Raw genomic sequence first — 16,909 nt, 5'->3', positions numbered from 1 at the left:
GCGGGTGCGGCGTTCTTATTCTGGGGCGATTTCGGTCATGTCGCGTAATCACGTGTCACCAAAACGCAGCACTCCTGACCGCATTTCGACATAGATGCGCTTCAAAGTTCCTTTCTACACCTCAGGCCTTTCCCGTCGAGCCCAACATGTCGCAGCACATCTCCACCGCCTTCTGCATCTCATTCGTAGCCTCCTCAATTACATATGTAAACGGCTTCGTACCAGCGTGGTCCGCCCAGACCTTCTGACACGGATTGTTGAGCACCTTGTTGATGTTGATCTTGCTCACGCCGTGGCCGATACACTTCTGGAAGATTTCCTTCGTGAACGGGTCTGCGCCATGGAGCACCAAGCGCACCTTATCCGCGACCGCGTCCTTGATCGATTGCAGTCGGTCGTACTCGAGCTGAATGCCTCTAGGACCGTAGTTTCCGTGTACGTTGCCAAACGCTGGGGCTAGCCAGTCGATGCCGCAGTCCACGAACTCCTGTGCCTCCTCGGGCGTTGTCAAAAAGCCCTCCAGATCTGCCGTATCCCCTACGCCGTCCTCTCCTCCCTCTATCCGACCCGGTTCCGCCTCGCACGCGATGCCTCGCTCGTGGCAGTATTTGGTCAGCTCAGCTGTCAGCCTGAGATTCTCCTCCTTATCATAGTGGCTCATGTCGATCATGATGGAGTCAAATCCTCCCATATCAGCGGCGCGCTTCACGATCGCCGGTTGTTGGGCGTGATCGAGGTGGACTGTTACGGGGACGGATGCATTGCGAGCTGCTTCGGCGGCGAGGTGGACGAGACAGGAGTTTGCGTAGTGGATTGCCCAAGGAAAGAGCAGGATCATCGCGGGCGATTTCTTCGACTCGGCGGCGCGGACGGTGGCCAGAATGCCCTCCGTGTTATAACAGCACATGGCAGGAATGCCATAGTTCTCTAACTGAGCTTTGTTCAGGATCGGTATCGCTCGATTTGACTCCATAGTGACGGTGTGAAAAGAGGGCAATCAGGGGTAAAGGAAGGAAGAGCGACGAGCGAGGCGGAAGAAGAGGAGTTGTTAGGACATGTTCAGCACCTGTATGCTGAATATGCACTCAAATCTCCAACAACCCTGATCCGGCTTCCAATTCGGCTTCCTACATGAAGCAATCCCACCGGTCAATTGCCGATGAACGGTTCACGATGATGTTTCGTGGAACATTTGCCGGAGAATGGGACCCCGCCATCCACTTCCGTCATAGTGCGGGGTACAACAGCCGCTCTGATTGAAGAATATGGTTTGAGTTTTGCCGACGCGGACATTTGGAAGAGGCATTTTCGAGGCTCGGACCGCAACAATGGGACGAGTTGAGCATCGGAGGAGGTGGCTGTGGGTCAGGCCGTGGGATGGGCAGGACGGGTCCTTGAGCGCTCGACCTTATATGGATCCTCCAGACGACGACGTTTCGAAGGCTCGGAGGAATCGCCGAATGCCACATTACGACGTTTTGAAGACTCGGAGGAACCGCCGAACGCCCTATTTTTCGAACGTTTTGCCAGCTGCTTTTGCTCTGTCATTTTCCGCGTAGCGTGTGTCATTGCTCGCTCATTGCTTTGCCCTTCAAATAAGGCCGCAATCCATTCGACCAAATCTTCTAGAAGAAGCGACGAAACCGAAGGATCCTCGGTCTCCCCCTCGAGAACAAACCGAAAGCCATACTCGTCATCGAGCGTAGTCACATCAGCCTCTTAGAGATTGGAAAAAAGCCCCCTCATAGCGAGAGAGCTTGGAAGTAGTTATTTCGAACACATCCCGTCCCACCCTTCCATCCCCCAAAATGTCCTCCAAACCAGCGATCGGCTTCTGCGGCCTCGGAGCCATGGGCTTCGGCATGGCCACCCACCTCGTCAAGCAAGGCTACTCCGTAACCGGCTTCGACGTCTACGCGCCCACTCTAGACAAGTTCAAAGCCGCCGGCGGCATCCCCTCCACATCGCTCTCAGAATCTGCAAAAGACAAGCATTTCTATGTCTGCATGGTCGCGACCGCACAGCAAGCGCAGGCCGCGATATTCGGGGAAGATGGCATCGAGAAGGGATTGCCGAAAGGAGCGACCTTGCTGCTGTGCAGCACGGTGCCGAGCGCGTACGCGACGAGCGTGGAGAAGGAGTTGAAAGAGATTGGAAGGGATGATGTGTATTTCATCGACGCGCCCGTTTCCGGGGGTGCGATCCGCGCCGCAGACGGCACGCTCTCTATCATGACCGGCGCCTCGCCCTCCGCTATTGAAAAGGGCAAATGGCTGCTCGAAGAGCTATCTGCGCCGTCCAAGCTCTTCATCGTGGAAGGCGGCATCGGTGCCGGAAGCAACATGAAAATGGTGCACCAAGTACTCGCCGCGATCCAGATCCTAGCCGTCAGCGAAGCTTTCGGATTCGCGGCAAGGCTGGGGCTGAACGGGAAGGATGTTAGGGAAGCGGTGGTGGGAGGTAGAGCGTGGAGCTGGATGTTTGAGAATCGGAGTGTGAGGACATTGAAGGAGGATTATTTCCCGGGCGCGAGTGCGGTGACGATTATCCTGAAGGACACGGTACGTATTCCCAGACATGGCATCCGCCGGAGCATAACAGTGCTAACCACGATGAAAGGGCATAATAACATCCATGGCACGTCTCTTGAACTTCCCGGCACCGCTCTGCAGTATCGCAGAGCAAGTCTACCTCTCGAGCGTAGATAAAGGATATGGACCGAACGACGACGCCGGTCTCGTACGCCTATGGAGTTCCGAACCTGTCTCGAACATCCAGACTGAATTCTCAGACGAAGACAAGAAAGCAAAGCTAGAGCTCGTCACCAACCTCCTCATCGGCATCCACCTCTGCGCCGCAGCCGAAAGCATCGCCTTCGCCAAGCACGTCGGCCTTCCACTACCGCAGCTCTATGAACTGGCCGTCGACGCAGCAGGCGGCAGCGCGATGTTCAAAGAGTTCGGCGCCAAGATGATTCCGATACTGGAAGGAGAGAGGGCAGAGAATGCTGAGGTGCTAGGAAGCTATCTGGAAGGATTGAAAAAGGCTGTTGAGGAGGCGCAAAACATAAAATGTCCGCTGTATCTAGGGAGTGGCGCATTGAACTTGATGCTGCAGTCAGGAAAGAACCTGGACTTAGCGACTCTATTGACGCTATACACGGTTTGAGGGAAGGTTGGACATGAGATAGAGGAGCGTCAGATGGAATGAAAAGCCATGATGGACTATGATTGAGGTTGAGCATGCCGCACCAAAGTCTATTGAAGACTGGATAACCTATCAAGGAGAATCTATCACGCTAGAATCAGTACGAAATCCGGGCTTTGAGGAGGCGTCTCTAGACCTGCGCCACGTGAATGGAGTCGTGCGTTTAGCCTCTACGGTGCTGGACGTGTTTGGGAACTTGTGCAAGCCCCACCGCTACGGTAAGCGAAAAGAGCCAGTCTCGAATCTAAAGTTGGGCGTAAAGCTTCGACCCACGGCATTCTAAAATCTCACTGTCGAACTTCAGGCGTCTAGACTAACTACACTTCTTGGCCATAGATAGGCGCCATCCAACGATCGGTAAAGACGATGCAGCGTGCGCACATTGTCGGATGATGACACACGAATCAAGCGCATGGCAATGCGAATAGTCTGCTTTTCAAACTCCTTGTGCCCGAATTCCATACGTGATGCCCAACCTTCACCGGTCCAAGGCGCTGCGTGATAGTAGGCTGATGAAGGCGTTATAATTGCTTTTCTCACGACACTGTCATTCCCCGCCACAGGTTGCAATGCTCGCCGTTGGTGAACTGCGACAGCGATGCGACGTCCTTCTATCCACTCGGCCGTATGGAACACCTTGCTGAGTCGTGCAGTTGCGCCGCCGTCGCCTGAGGTGCAGCCACCTTCAACTGACGAGTCTAGATAGCATGATCGGTGAGAAGTGGTTGATTACTGATGGCCGTAGGTAGCCATAGGAGCTGCCACGTTCTGCGGCTGTGGGAGACGTGCTATTAGTCTAGAACGTACTGCGGGTTGCCAGGCTGAAGAAAGTCGGGTCGGTGATGGCGATGGCGATGCATGATACCTCTTCCGGACACCTGTAACAAGCGAAAATAAGCGAGCCGCGCTGCCGCAGGTACGGGAGAAATGGACATCGACTCGCGCGTCTGACACTGTACTCTGATACCACACTCTCTGAGCTAGTGGTCTGACGGTCCGGCAAAGCGCGGCATTGTAAGTGATGCTCCTGAGCGTGTTTCAGAAGAGCGTCCCAATCGATACCTAGACATTTGCATTGTTGTCACATGCTCCGCGGTCTGGCGGAGCGGAGACTTGTGACGTGACAGGCGCGGTGTGATTGTGACGCTGGATGCGAATGCACGAGAAGCAATTGGGTGTAGGCAGTCGCTCTAAGCGCCCAACACCGCCATTATGACAAGAAGACACCCTGGATAAGAAACAAAGTGGGAAAATGCCCAGGGAATATGTCCAAAAGTCGTGTGGAAGACAAGGAAAGAAACAGGTAATTGAGCCGGTGGAAGAAAGGGATAGGTTGGCGGAAGCAGTCTCACCTGGTCGATATCACCGAATATCGGACGTAGAACCCTCTGGCGGACGGTGAGGTATATACCGAGGTTTCCCAGAATGGCTAGAGTAACGCGATTTTCACAGTACGAGGGAGTGTTTGCGAGGATCTTCAGGAGATGAAGGTATCGTGGGTTTAGGCTCGCGAACTCGCCACCCGTCGGCTGGAAAATTGCGACGAAGATTTTCTGGCATCGCAGGTGCGTGCCTCTTAGTGACGGCAACCTCGTCGGCTGTCGGGCTTGGCTTTTTGGGTTGAGATACGCTGAACTGCTGCCGGCATGACGTTCCTTGATGGGGATCGGCTGCGAGATGGCGCACCCGACAACCTGGCTCTTTTGTAACGGTGACCTTGCAACAACAAGCTTTCGTCTCAGTATATCATCCGTTTCAGAGAGAGAGCTCTGACTCACTGCTTATCGGTTAGGATAGCTTCAGTGTCTAGTGTCTAGCCAACCGCCCTAGTAATAGCTCGTCAACGGCGGTCAACGGCTCCGCTTGACACGGGGACGGCATTACTGAGACGAGTGCCTTAAAGCCGAGGAGTCGTCCCCACAGCAAATCCTCGTGACTTGCGGACCCGTCGAGCTGCGAGATGAGATGAGATGAACAGTCGCCCATGAGGGGATCTGCGGGCAGGGATGAGAGCCACGCAGGATGCTCGTGCAGGCGAAGCGCGAGAGGCGTTTGTGCATGTGACTGACGTGCTTGGCTGCATCGAAGGATCAGTGCAGATTTCCAGACATTGGCCGTACAGGAGGCTTGCAGACCGCAATCCGGCTATTGTTTGGTGAGCCGCGCAGGCAGTCGGCATATCGTTCTCGTGAGTGTTGGACGAGGATCATTGATACCGCGATTGACGGTTTCTGTCGTGGATCTTTCATGTCCGGCAGTGCTCTTTTTGGAATAAGCCGATAAATGGTCCTTTATCATAATGTAAGCCTCTGCAATAAGACGTCCGTGTTCGTGTTGAGGGGTCATGGGATCAAGCCTTACGGAATCCATCAGAGAAGCAACGATCGCAGCTTTGATGAAATGTATGATGTTGCGCTTGCCAGCAAAGCAAAATGCGGGGCCAAAAGCAATGTGGACAGCATGCCGTGCAGGCGATCATAGGTGAGGGTCCCGTGACGGGCCCAGGTCGTTCCCCGCCCACTGCCTTAGGTCGGGAGGCTTTGTGAGGGGTAGCAGCTGTGCCATACCTCCTCACGATGTGGATCGTAGCCCGCAAATGGCATCCGAGTTTGGATTTCTGCGATAACGAGCGTGAGGAGGCACCAGGCACGTCGGTATAAAATACGAGCCAATGAACGTCGGTGGAGGGCGTTGCCTGAGGTGAGATTTAGCGCGGCATACGCCTCCCTAGGGCATATGGCATGCGATTTAAACTGCTGACTGAACGGTGCCTGCAGCGGGGCGTATTATGTTTTATCTTATGGTTGCACGAACCGGCAAGGCATACCGCTCCTGATCGGTGATGAATCATGGCCGGGGCCTGAGTGGAGGGTGTTGGTGTTGAGGGGCAGACAGCACGAGCTGACCGTTCGAGCGGGGCTCCCCAATGCCTCTTTTGAGCAAATGAGCCAGGTGGCTTGCTCCAACAGCCAGGCATGGCACCATAGCCCTCAGTACGCTATGGATCGTGATTAATTGGCGCCGGTGCAATGGTGAGCAAGTTTCTTCTGCTCGGCCATTGTTGCCTTGACGCGAGTAGCGGCGGGTGTAGCCCCTTCGTTGGTTGACAATGGCTCTGAACTCGAAACGTCACTTTTGAGCGTCGTGGGATGCTGACGTGACGCTGCTCCCGCGGCATGGGTTTGTGGGGTTTACGGGGCCGTCTCAGACGCTCCATGTCAAGGATACCTGAGGAGCGAGTCACGCGTGTGGTGCTGTTGCGTGGCTTTCGAGCGGTCAACGAGCTATCGAGAGAGTAGGGATCAGGAACACGTCACAGCGTATTGCGTGGTCCAAACTCGGTCCTGACGGATGCGCGAGCAGTCATGAGATCGTGGATAGTAATTATGCTCACTGAGCTAAGAATGGCATACGCATGGAAGGGACAAGGGGAGGACGAACAGGTGGGATGTTAGAAGTCGATGTGAGGGGTAGATCACGCAACACTATGCCGTATTACTGTAGTACTGCATGATGCCTGCTGCCGTGCGCCGTGGGAGGTTGGCCCTGGCGATAGGGCAAATGGAGCAATCAGGCCCCGCTCCGCCACCCGGCATGCTGCTGCGTACCGTGGGTATGCGTGCCCACGGTACAGAAATACAAATTGTAATGTCGGTGTGCTGATGTCACCACTTGGATCAGGTTACGGATATAGCAGGCATGGGGGTTTGCGATCTTCGATCAAATAATTAATGCTAGCCGATATGATGGGTATCCCGTTAATCCATGGCATTGAAGCCTCCATTCAGAAACTCCCACTGATGTCCCAATTCTAAGAGTACAATCATGCCCATGTTCCACACCAGCTGATGCAGTCTACTGAAAAGCAAGGAACAAAATCGCTCAGTATTACAACAGCTGTGCTAACAAAGGCAACAAACTAAAGAGGGAATGCTGACTCCATCCACCCGGCCAGCGCGCGGTGAGTCAGAGAAGAGGCGGCCGTAGCGGATGCACCGGGACGCAGTGGGGGAGCCCAGGATGAGCTTGCCTTGCAAGGCCCGGTTGGGCATTGCGCCGAACAGTCGATGGGATGAGCCTCCAGCGGACGAGACTGGCGCAAGGCGCAGCAGGATAAGAAATCGACTTGTGAACCGCATCCGATGGTTTGTTCTCGGTCGCTTTATCCGGCAACTTGGCGGCGCATGGCGGACCGGGGTCCGCTGCAGCAGAGGCGTCCAATCCATGGTGCAAGTGTGGATGCCACACGATGGCGGCGCACCAGGGCGGGGTGCGTATGAGAATTCGAGGTATGCGAGTATTAGGGCGGAGGTAGTAATTCGGATAATAGTGCTGAGTAGAGCTGGATATCGATGTCGAAGAATGCGCCAAAGCCAAGTGCGGTCTCGAAAGGACAAGCGTGAGAAGAGAGAGAAGTGGCGTTAGCCGTGTCTATTTCGACGGAATCGGCGGGAGTGGACGAGTGGGTGGCGGCCCTGGACACGGAGGAAGGTTCTGGGAGGACATGTTGAGCTCGTTGCAGAGGATAGCCATTGAAGTTGTGTGGTTGGCGGTGGTGGCGTTGGGTAGTTGGCGTTGAGCGACGGGTATATGGAAGACCAAGCTTGAGGCAAGAGGTGTCGTCGACGGAGGTATATATGTCTCTGATGGAGATGTAGGCGGGTGGTGACTGGCTGTGTGATGAAACAAGTGGGCAGCGGGGGATGGGCGAATTTATGTTTGAAGGCTGAGATTGCAAGCACCCAAAATGTCGGTCAGAATAGTAATGATGCTAGGCGCATGCCATGGTCAGCGGTGAGCTGATGCGGCGCTGGCGCCGCTGGGGCTGTTCGAGAAAAAAAGGAGAGGTGAGCTTGGACGTGGTGGTCAAAAAGTGGGCCTGCGCCCTGACGCATACGCCCTCATCCCGGTCAAATTTCAGCGCAGATGGCAAGAAACAGGGGGCCTGCTCTGTTTCACCCCTCGTGACTTGTCTGAAGATCTCGGTGATCCAATGCGGTTGCAGCGTTGCTGGGCCGTCTCCGTACAAGGCATCGCGGGCGCAGCGGCAGCCTCGCTTTGTACCGGTAATGCCACAGCCGACGGTGCGTGCCTAATAATTACATCACTGATCTCAGCAGCGCCCCCGGTCGCCATATCGCTTTTGATGCTTGTTATTTTAGTCGGGAGTTCGTAGTCTTTGTCGCTGGCACAGCGGGAACTGAATCAACCTAGCGCTCTCCTTTCCCTACGGTGCCGCAAGGCTGGGCCGCCGAAACACTTCAGCGCCCGTGGATGTGTGAGTGTAAAATCAGGCACGGGCAGGGATGTCAGTCCCGTGTCTGACTGCGACAGCCATTTCGTCGCCCAATTTGCAGCCGCCGGCCGTGGCACAGGACAGGCTCCACTTCGTAGCTTGATGATCGGGCGAGCGCGGCGCCTTCCAAGGTTCTGCCGCGCTTCTAGCAGCCTTCTATCAAATTTCAACCAGCAATTCTCTGCCCCTGGAGCTATGGCTTGAACGACCAGAGGTACCACAGTAGCTGCCGCTGTCCGTCAGCGGTGAGTTTTGAACGGCTGCTCATCAGCATCTTGGTTCACCAGCTGCCAGATCCTGGAATGCGCAGGCGAGGAGGATGCCTGCGCGGCCGGGCTGAAAAACACGCCGGGAGCAGCAAGACCTGGTCATGATTATTTTTGTCGTCGAGATTGCCTCATTGGTGCAATTCGTATTCCAATCCCTGTTTGCCATGACCCAATTGATGACCAGGCATGCACGAGCCTTGTTTCCTTGCAACCCTCACCAGTGACCACCCCGTCTGCAAGCCCTGCGAAGTCAGCGGATGCTGAATTCTCCATGGGAGCCGGCGATTCCGGATGAGCCTTGGAGAGAGCACGCAGAGTGCGGCCAGAGGCGTATCCCGCCATCAAGGAACTCCGAGGGCGGCGACGCTGGGGCCGCGATGGCGCCCACCGCTTGTCGCAGCTGGACCACGTGGAAGGCGCATGGATCCGTCGTTGAAACTTCGGCACCACGCTTGCTTTTGCAGTTGGTTTGCGCAATACTGTAAATGTCTCGCCCCGTCCCCGCCGCCACATCTCCATCTCGTCCTTATGTTTGTGCCTGTGGCTTGCGCCCCCTTTCGCTGTCACAGCGATCACCACACGCTGTTAGAGGTAAAGCATCCTGCGGCGGGATGCAATCAGTGTGCGTGCCTGATTTTCAGGGGCCCAAAGCTTAATGGCAAACAATCCCAACTCCATCGCCACCTCGGCAGTTTTGCAATTCTTGCGGTGCATCACATCGACCAGAGATTGCCGCGTCGCATAAGGCGTGTGGGGGACTTTGCTTTTGTCGGAAATGCCGGTTGTGCGACGTCAAGCCCGACGTCGGCGACGCGCCATCTCATCTGATGAAGTTGTGCTTCGCTGTCCCGACCGCTCGGATATGCGGAGAGAGAGCACGCAGTGACGCTTGGCGATGACGCCCGCCAACTTCATCTTTTCCCAGTCAGCTCATCAGTCCACTTGCCTGGTATTGTCACACGGCGTGTGCTGTTACGAAGAGCACGCTCACCGTATCGCTACCCTCCTCCTGCCAAATCGGCTTGTCTGTGCATGGCCTCAATAGATCATGGCATCACGGTGGGCGTCTAGAACCCCCCACCTCGCTCTCCCGGTGAACTTCGGTCTCCGGAATCAAGCCGGTCCCGCTACTTGGTGGTTGCTCGTTTAGCTGTCAAAACCATCCCCTTGGTATTGCCGATGAGCAGCCATGGTGTCACTATTTCGACCATCAATAAAGGAGCGACGGCGGTGTTGGAGGACAATGGACTACCTAAAACAGCCCGTTCAGACAATTAGCCCACCACATCAGATCAGGTACACCCGTACAGTATGCAAGGTACGCGCTGTCCTACCACACTAGCAGAAAGGTTGATTGAAGGACGTCGTTCCGGCCCCTGAAGTGGCTTGCGGCTGCCCTTGTTGCCAAGCGAGGTCGCCCACAAGACGGACGCCACAATAGATGGTCTGCGTACGGACACGCCGGGGTTGCGCCAGACCATCGTCCTCGTCACTTCTGAACTCTTTCAAATTCGGCTTGTGCGTCTTTCCTGGAAAGTCACGGAGAGAATCCACCGACTGCAGCGGATACGTTTCCCGAACAGCAGACGCAGCGAGCGATGAGAGCGTTGCCTAGAAGTCTGATAGCATCGGGACACACATGTGGGTCTTTTGCAATTCCGCCCTGATAACGCCGCTACCTAGGTAGCAAGTGCAACAGCCGACTGCGGCGAGGCGGAACAGACCGGGCAATGGAGTAATTTCAACGAGCTGTATTCCCTTCATCCGATCGCCCTTCCATGGCTGACCATACAGGCGCAATTTCTTCCTCCAACTTTGGAAGTGAGACTACGCATGAACCAGCCTCAGAAAGCATTGCGCTGCTTGGGGACCGCGTTCGTCGCCGATCGATTGGAAATGCACTGTGCGTCCACGTGGGAGTAAGCAAGACAGGGGGGCGAGGATGACGACGCTCTGGAACTGGCTTGCTGCAGTTATTTTTAATGATGCAGCTCGTATCAATCCTCGCTTGGATATCGAATTTCCTCTTTCAACCATGATGGCGTAGAGATGGTGGGGTCAAGAGATCGAGCGTTCGCAGCTTATCCGTTATCTTCGTCGTCATCCACCTGCTCGGCTGCGGCCTGCGTCGACACCCAATTCTCGAGCATTTGCTGACTAGAGAGCGGCGGCCCGCTTCCACCCGGCTGCGTTCTCAGCCCCTTCCGCTTGACCACTAAGCAGAGGATGCGGCCGTAGATGGAAAAGCCCTCATAGGAAGTGTTCAATCCCAGTTTTTTCTTGTCGTCCTGTCCGTCGCCTCCGTCTTCTTCCACTGTGCCCGCGTCCGTGCCGTGTCCATTCCTCTTACTCCGTTTGTTTGATGGGCCAGCTTCAAACTGAAACGAAACATCGGAATCGCTACCAGCGCTTATGGAATCTTCGCGAGCATCGCCTCTTCTCCGCTTCCCCCGGCCTGAACTTCTGGCCTGATTTTTATCTCCGCTAGCCTCCGGAATATCGGCGAGGTTAATTGCCTCACCCTCGTCCTCTTCTCTGATAAGGATGGGTTCTGCTGTGTCTTCACTGATGGTCATTGGCTGCTCGCGGGTTCCAGTAGTAAGCCAACCCGTCAGCTTGCCGGAGTTGCTCTGAATCCGGGGCTGGTTTTTGAAGATCTTCTGTTTGGTTAAGACGGAGTGCCGGGATGAGTGCTCCGTCAAGAAGATTGAGACTTCAAAGTCATCTATAGCCTCGCATCAGCAGTCTGAGTAAGATTCGGTCGCGCGGAGCAATGCAGATTTAATGACTGAACGGTGTGCAACTCACCCTCAACAACAACATCCTTGACACCCTTCTTCCTGGCTTTCGACCCGCCTCTACCCTTTGCGCGTTCGTTCTCTTCGCGCAACTTAGGCAGTACTAGCGGTCGCACAGCCTGTATGACGCGTGGAAGCGCAGGATTGTCGCGTCTAAGAAGCCATGTGTCTGCGTCACCCGGTCGATCCAGATAGATGCGCACTTCAAGGACGGAATGTTTCGTAATTCTCAGATATCGTCTGATGGGTGCCATCCGCAGGTTGAGGCTCGATGCCGCGCGTTGTCGGCTCTACAGCGGGGATGTCGGTCTTTAATGAGGTAGCGGAACGAAGTCACGTGGTGACGCAGCGCCAAGATATCGGCGGCGGGACTAGCGTCGACAATGGATCATGCCGAATTGCAGCGCGATCCGGCACGCTTGGTGGACGTCTTTTTCGCCAGCCATTGACATTGTTCGGCCTGACGACACAAGGCATGGTGTTTGAGCTCCATGTGTGGGGTCCGGCCTTTGGGCTACCCTCAATCGATGCAGAGTGCATCGCTGCGATAGCACACTTCAATCGCGTCGTTCCACAGGGCCAGTGGAGTCTCGTCGCTAACTACGATACGTCCATCAGTCCGCGAGGTGCGTAACAAAGTATATCCCTGCATACATCCTCTAACAGTGGACTAGATGAGTTTCCGGTTCTTGTGGATGGCGCTGTGAAAACCACAGGATTCTCGAGCATCGCATCCTACCTGCGCGCCCACCATTCAGCAGCACACGATCTGGACCACAACCTCACGCATCAGCAACTAACGGATCGGACCGCGTACGCGCCATTCTCTAGCCTCCTTTGTCATAACTTGACCTAACCACAAAACCCAGATTCATCTCGTTTCTCGAATCGACTGCGAGCCCACTCCTGGATCTATACCTCTATATCTCCTCGGAAAACTACAACTCCACCACCTCGTCCGCATACACGGCGATTTTACCCTGGTACACAAACTATACAATACCTTCGAGACGCCGAGACTTGGCAAGAACGCGAACAGCTCATCTGGGCCTAAGCAGCTTGGATGTGCATGAAGCCAGTCAGGAGGCACACGGACTAGGCAGTGGTACCGCATCGTCCGAATATGAGGCTGCGAAAAGAGCTGCTGGACTACCGTCAGATAGCAAGCCCAATGTCTTCCAAATGGGGCGTGGGAAGGGGCTTGGCGGCCTTCTCAGCGCGCCAATTTACGCTGCGCGCTTCAAGCTAGATACTTTGTCGAACGAGCTCCTTGACCCTTTGTCGGATCTTCTAGGGAAGAAAGGTTATTTGTTAGAAGATGAACAGCCGTCAAGCCTCGATTGCCTTGCTTTCGGTTACCTCGCCCTTATGCTATACGCGCCTGTGCCACAGGCATGGCTCAAGGAGACCATTCAGACGAAGCATCCTCGGATCGCACGATATATTCAGCGCCTGCGCGAAGAACTCCTTGGAGCGGAGGAAACCAAAGCCGCAGAGGTTTGGTCTGCGAGTTCTGGCTGTGCTTCCGACGCAAAATGGCTACTTCCGTGGCGGCGTAAGCCTTCCCCGAAGGTATCTCCCCAGCTGGCACGAGATGTCGTCAGCAATATCCCTCTGCTCTCATATATCCCAGGCTTCCAACGCAATACCATACAGGCGGATTCCCTTGAGGTAGCAAGGAAGTCTTCAACGTCTTTACCGAGCGCCGTCTTCGTCAACATTCTTTGCGCATCCTGGGCCGCTATCACCGCAGGTTTGGCCGGGCTGGCCGTGCACCACTGGCGATCGCCGAGGGAAGGTGATCTAGTATTCTCGGCCATCAGAAGCGGGGCTGGTGTTCGTGTCGACGGCTTCGGGGAGGCTGAAAGCTTTCTCAGCGTATTTGCAGGCCAACTTCCGGGAGGGGCGTCTGCCCAGCTCTAGGTGTTGCCAATGTAGGATATGTGGTCGAGAATGGCATGTTACTCGCGCATTAGATACCCAGGTGTAGGCTGTAGACCATGACAGTTTACTCCGGCTGCTCTATCCGAGCCTTCCCTGTATGATAGGGTGAAGCAGACCCCGACTGTTCCGATGCGACCTGGAGCACGAGATGTGGGCCTTGGCAGAGGCAATAATGTTGCCAGGAGGAGAGCAGCTCTGGCCCCTACAGGAGTCAAGCGCACAACAACGTCAGAGAGGCGCCGAACGAACATAGCCACGGCGCCAAATATCCGCTAAGCTTTTGGGCTCCCTAAAGGGGCTTAGGGGCATGAGACGGATGTGTATAGAGAAGATAGGGCTGCATTGCGCGCTTCAGTTCCTGCGCACCGCAGCGATGGTGACCCTTCTTTGGGAGCTTATTTACTGAGTGTAACCAATTAGGTATATGCGGCAGGTACTGAATCCCTTCAGGGCCTGGTTTGTGCAGAAACGGGAGCGATTGACGGCGTTCTGTGGGGTTGATCGCCCGAAGCTTGGCGGCCCCAGCCTACGTCATGCCCTGCCGTTGATGCAAACAAAACGCCCAGTCGCTCCACCCTCGACTGCCCAAATCCCTTGACACCACCACGCAACGGTCGCAAACTCTCTTTGACCACATTCTCCCAATCAAGTCGCCAATATGCATCGTACCTACTCAATGTAAGTCAAGGGTGCATCGTAGATCGCGCAGCCACCCGCACGTCGTAACTGCCGACAGGCGCTGCTACTCTCCCCTTCTTCTGCGCCCATCTCATATCAGGACCTTTGCTAATGATATCATCACTGCAGGAGGCAGTCTCGCGCGCCAACGGCGTCGCAAATCCAGAACCCGCCGCCTCCGCCGTCATCGACAAAGGGGGGGCGCTTCTTCGGCAAGACCAACCTGGGTACGTAGTCACATACCCTGCGCATGCAGAGGGGGTTATGAGGGCGGAAACCGTTTCGCGCGCTTTCGGTACTGTCATCATTCTGGTCACCGAAGGTGTTCCTCGAGAATGCGTGTACTGCGAAGAGTCGGAGTCGAACAGGGTACAGCCTGGCGAATATTGGATACGGTTTTGAGCAGCGAACCGCAATCTTATCTCGCTTCTATAACCTAGGACTAAGGCTGACTTAGTTCTTCCGTAGGCCATACCTTCCGTCACAAATCCGCGGGCGCTTTCGGCCCAGAACTCGCCAAGAAGCTTTCACAGTTGGTCAAGATGGAGAAGAATGTCATGCGCAGTATGGAGCTCGTGAGCAGGGAGCGAATGGAAGTAGCTGTAAGGCCTCGTAGACACTAGGACATAGCATCGGACGACCGCTGACGGCAACAGCAACAACTCTCTATTTGGGGCGAGGCCTGCGATGACGACGTCTCCGATGTGACCGACAAGCTTGGAGTGTTGATTTACGAGATTGGCGAGCTGGAGGATCAGTTTGTCGACCGCTATGATCAGTACCGCGTCACCATCAAGAGTATCCGGAATATTGAGGCTTCAGTCCAGCCGAGTCGCGATCGTAAGTCACTCACACTCGCATAAGAAACCAAGGCTTACAATTCCGAAGGCAAACAGAAGATCACCGATCAGATCGCGCAGTTGAAGTACAAGGAGCCCAACTCTCCCAAGATCGTCGTCCTCGAGCAGGAACTCGTCCGCGCCGAAGCGGAATCCCTTGTCGCCGAAGCTCAGCTCTCCAACATCACCCGCGAGAAACTCAAGGCCGCATTCACATACCAGTTCGACGCTCTTCGCGAGCATTGCGAGAAACTAGCTATCATTGCTGGCTTCGGAAAGCATCTCCTTGAGCTCATCGACGATACACCTGTGACTCCTGGAGAGACAAGAAACGCTTATGACGGTTACGAGGCTAGCAAGGCGTACGTACATTTTCATGACAGGTCATGCCACTGCAACTGACACTTAATGTAGAATCATCCAAGACTGCGAAGATGCCCTCACAAATTGGGTCCAGCAGAACGCCGCGGTCCACTCCAAGCTTTCCACTCGCGCCCGCACGCTCTCGCAACGCCGCAAGAATGCCGCCCGCCGCTCCGGTGAGGGCATCGATTTGTCCCACCAGGACCAGCCCCTTGACAACAGGGAGTCTGGCCTCTGGATTCCAGCCTCTGAACATCAAGGTAACGGCTACGAGGAAGAGGAAGAGGAGGAAGATGCGCCCTCCACCGTTGCCACCGAGACTCGAGGCCGAGAAGAGGAGAGACCCGTTGCTGCTTAACTCTAAGCTGATTTGAGATGTAGTTCTGCACTCATCTTCTGAACCGTCTCCGAACATGTATACCCCTGACGGCGCTCTGGATGAAGTGGCAGAACGAAGAGAACAGCACACCGTGGGTTCGGCTATGTAGGGGACTATCTCCGGGGTTTCTGCGTGTTTCTTTACTTTGGCGATGTCTCAAGCGAACATCTGGTTTTTCTTTTTTGATGCGTTACGATTGGATGCTGGATAGTAGGTGCAAAAGGACTATCCGGATTTCTTCGGAGGAATATAATAGGCCTAACGAGAATGATAGGTAGAACTTCCGTTCAACACTTCCAGCAGATCAGAGGTTTCATGCGATTCGCGCGCACTTGTCGGCGTTGTCTCCGCCCAATGCCTCCATTTCCATCCGATACTTATGACTCCTCACCCCAAAAGAGCAAACTTCCCTCAGTTTCTCTCATCTCAGAAAACAAAGTCGCCTCAATACCTCTTACCCGAGAAGAGCAACCTTCCCTTAGGCTCTCCCAACTATCTCATCAATCTCCCAACGTTATAACAATTCCCGCTGCTCCTCCACTATTTTCCTCTACTCCACTTCCACTTTCTCACGCCCCTATTGCCCACAATTTCCAATCTCTTGTCTACCGTGCCCTTTTGGTTGCCAGCTTTCTGGCTTGCACATAATGCATTCGAGTTAAAGCTTTCTTCTTTCGAAGTCCGGCTGCCGTCCATTTAACGGAATGAAGATGTTCCTTTCCGCGGCTTTTCAGGCGGTATTTCCACGTAGTACAAGATCAGAAAGCACGGAGCTCGGCTTCTAGCTTTGTCTGAAGGACAAGGGCGGCGATTCGATTAGGGGCTTCGATATATGGCCTCATCATCAAAGAGGTGCTTATAAGGTCGACTCGCACGGCTTCACAGAAGAAACGACATCGGGTGGTACAATGAGTGCATGAGCAGGGTAGGCCGACTCTGTTCTGGCAAGCTGGACAGGGCACAAAAAAAAAGAGTATGACGTTGAGACATGGTACCCTTGCAATAGCGAAACGCGCTTTCACGTGGGATCGTGGTGTTCGGCCTCACTAATTAATAAGGTTTCGGTGGGGAAGTGGGCCACGTCGATGGTGTCAGGGATGCAGGAATATTCAATATTGGCAATTTTATGTTTTCAA

General features: G+C 54.7%; 6 protein-coding genes across 6 annotated transcripts; 3 read left to right on the top strand and 3 right to left on the bottom strand.

The window, feature by feature from the left end:
* Nucleotides 1-8: 8 nt before the first annotated feature.
* BU26DRAFT_142311 (putative fructose-bisphosphate aldolase) lies at nt 9-1,100 on the bottom strand. Its single transcript, XM_033819833.1, has one exon. The coding sequence runs from the start codon at nt 971-973 to the stop codon at nt 122-124; it is 852 nt and encodes a 283-aa protein (XP_033689619.1). The 5' UTR covers nt 974-1,100; the 3' UTR covers nt 9-121.
* Nucleotides 1,101-1,639: 539 nt separating this feature from the next.
* BU26DRAFT_142313 (oxidoreductase-like protein) lies at nt 1,640-3,338 on the top strand. Its single transcript, XM_033819834.1, has 2 exons — nt 1,640-2,561; nt 2,620-3,338. Exons 1-2 carry the CDS (start codon nt 1,809-1,811, stop codon nt 3,166-3,168), a joined length of 1,302 nt encoding a protein of 433 aa, XP_033689618.1. The 5' UTR covers nt 1,640-1,808; the 3' UTR covers nt 3,169-3,338.
* A 3,625-nt stretch (nt 3,339-6,963) lies between these two features.
* BU26DRAFT_514495 (uncharacterized protein) lies at nt 6,964-7,811 on the bottom strand. Its single transcript, XM_033827850.1, has one exon. The coding sequence runs from the start codon at nt 7,431-7,433 to the stop codon at nt 7,110-7,112; it is 324 nt and encodes a 107-aa protein (XP_033689617.1). The 5' UTR covers nt 7,434-7,811; the 3' UTR covers nt 6,964-7,109.
* Nucleotides 7,812-8,683: 872 nt separating this feature from the next.
* Nucleotides 8,684-9,692, top strand: BU26DRAFT_141888 (uncharacterized protein). The gene has a single exon (XM_033819832.1). The coding sequence runs from the start codon at nt 9,064-9,066 to the stop codon at nt 9,598-9,600; it is 537 nt and encodes a 178-aa protein (XP_033689616.1). The 5' UTR covers nt 8,684-9,063; the 3' UTR covers nt 9,601-9,692.
* Nucleotides 9,693-10,853: 1,161 nt separating this feature from the next.
* On the bottom strand, nt 10,854-11,824 carry BU26DRAFT_474959 (uncharacterized protein; the record flags this gene model as incomplete). The annotated part of the gene is made up of 2 exons (XM_033825516.1): nt 10,854-11,504; nt 11,567-11,824. 2 exons carry the CDS (start codon nt 11,822-11,824, stop codon nt 10,854-10,856), a joined length of 909 nt encoding a protein of 302 aa, XP_033689615.1.
* Nucleotides 11,825-12,045: 221 nt separating this feature from the next.
* BU26DRAFT_417413 (uncharacterized protein) lies at nt 12,046-15,752 on the top strand (the record flags this gene model as incomplete). The annotated part of the gene is made up of 8 exons (XM_033823199.1): nt 12,046-12,196; nt 12,245-12,383; nt 12,440-13,283; nt 14,329-14,419; nt 14,661-14,794; nt 14,849-15,032; nt 15,081-15,393; nt 15,446-15,752. The coding sequence occupies 8 exons, from the start codon at nt 12,046-12,048 to the stop codon at nt 15,750-15,752; spliced, it is 2,163 nt and encodes a 720-aa protein (XP_033689614.1).
* Nucleotides 15,753-16,909: the final 1,157 nt, after the last annotated feature.

Source organism: Trematosphaeria pertusa (assembly GCF_010094035.1).
Source record: "Trematosphaeria pertusa strain CBS 122368 unplaced genomic scaffold BU26scaffold_2, whole genome shotgun sequence".
Taxonomy (NCBI): Eukaryota; Fungi; Ascomycota; class Dothideomycetes; order Pleosporales; family Trematosphaeriaceae; genus Trematosphaeria; species Trematosphaeria pertusa.
The sequence above is the reverse complement of the archived record's forward strand: the minus strand, read 5'-3'. Positions and strand labels throughout refer to the sequence as shown.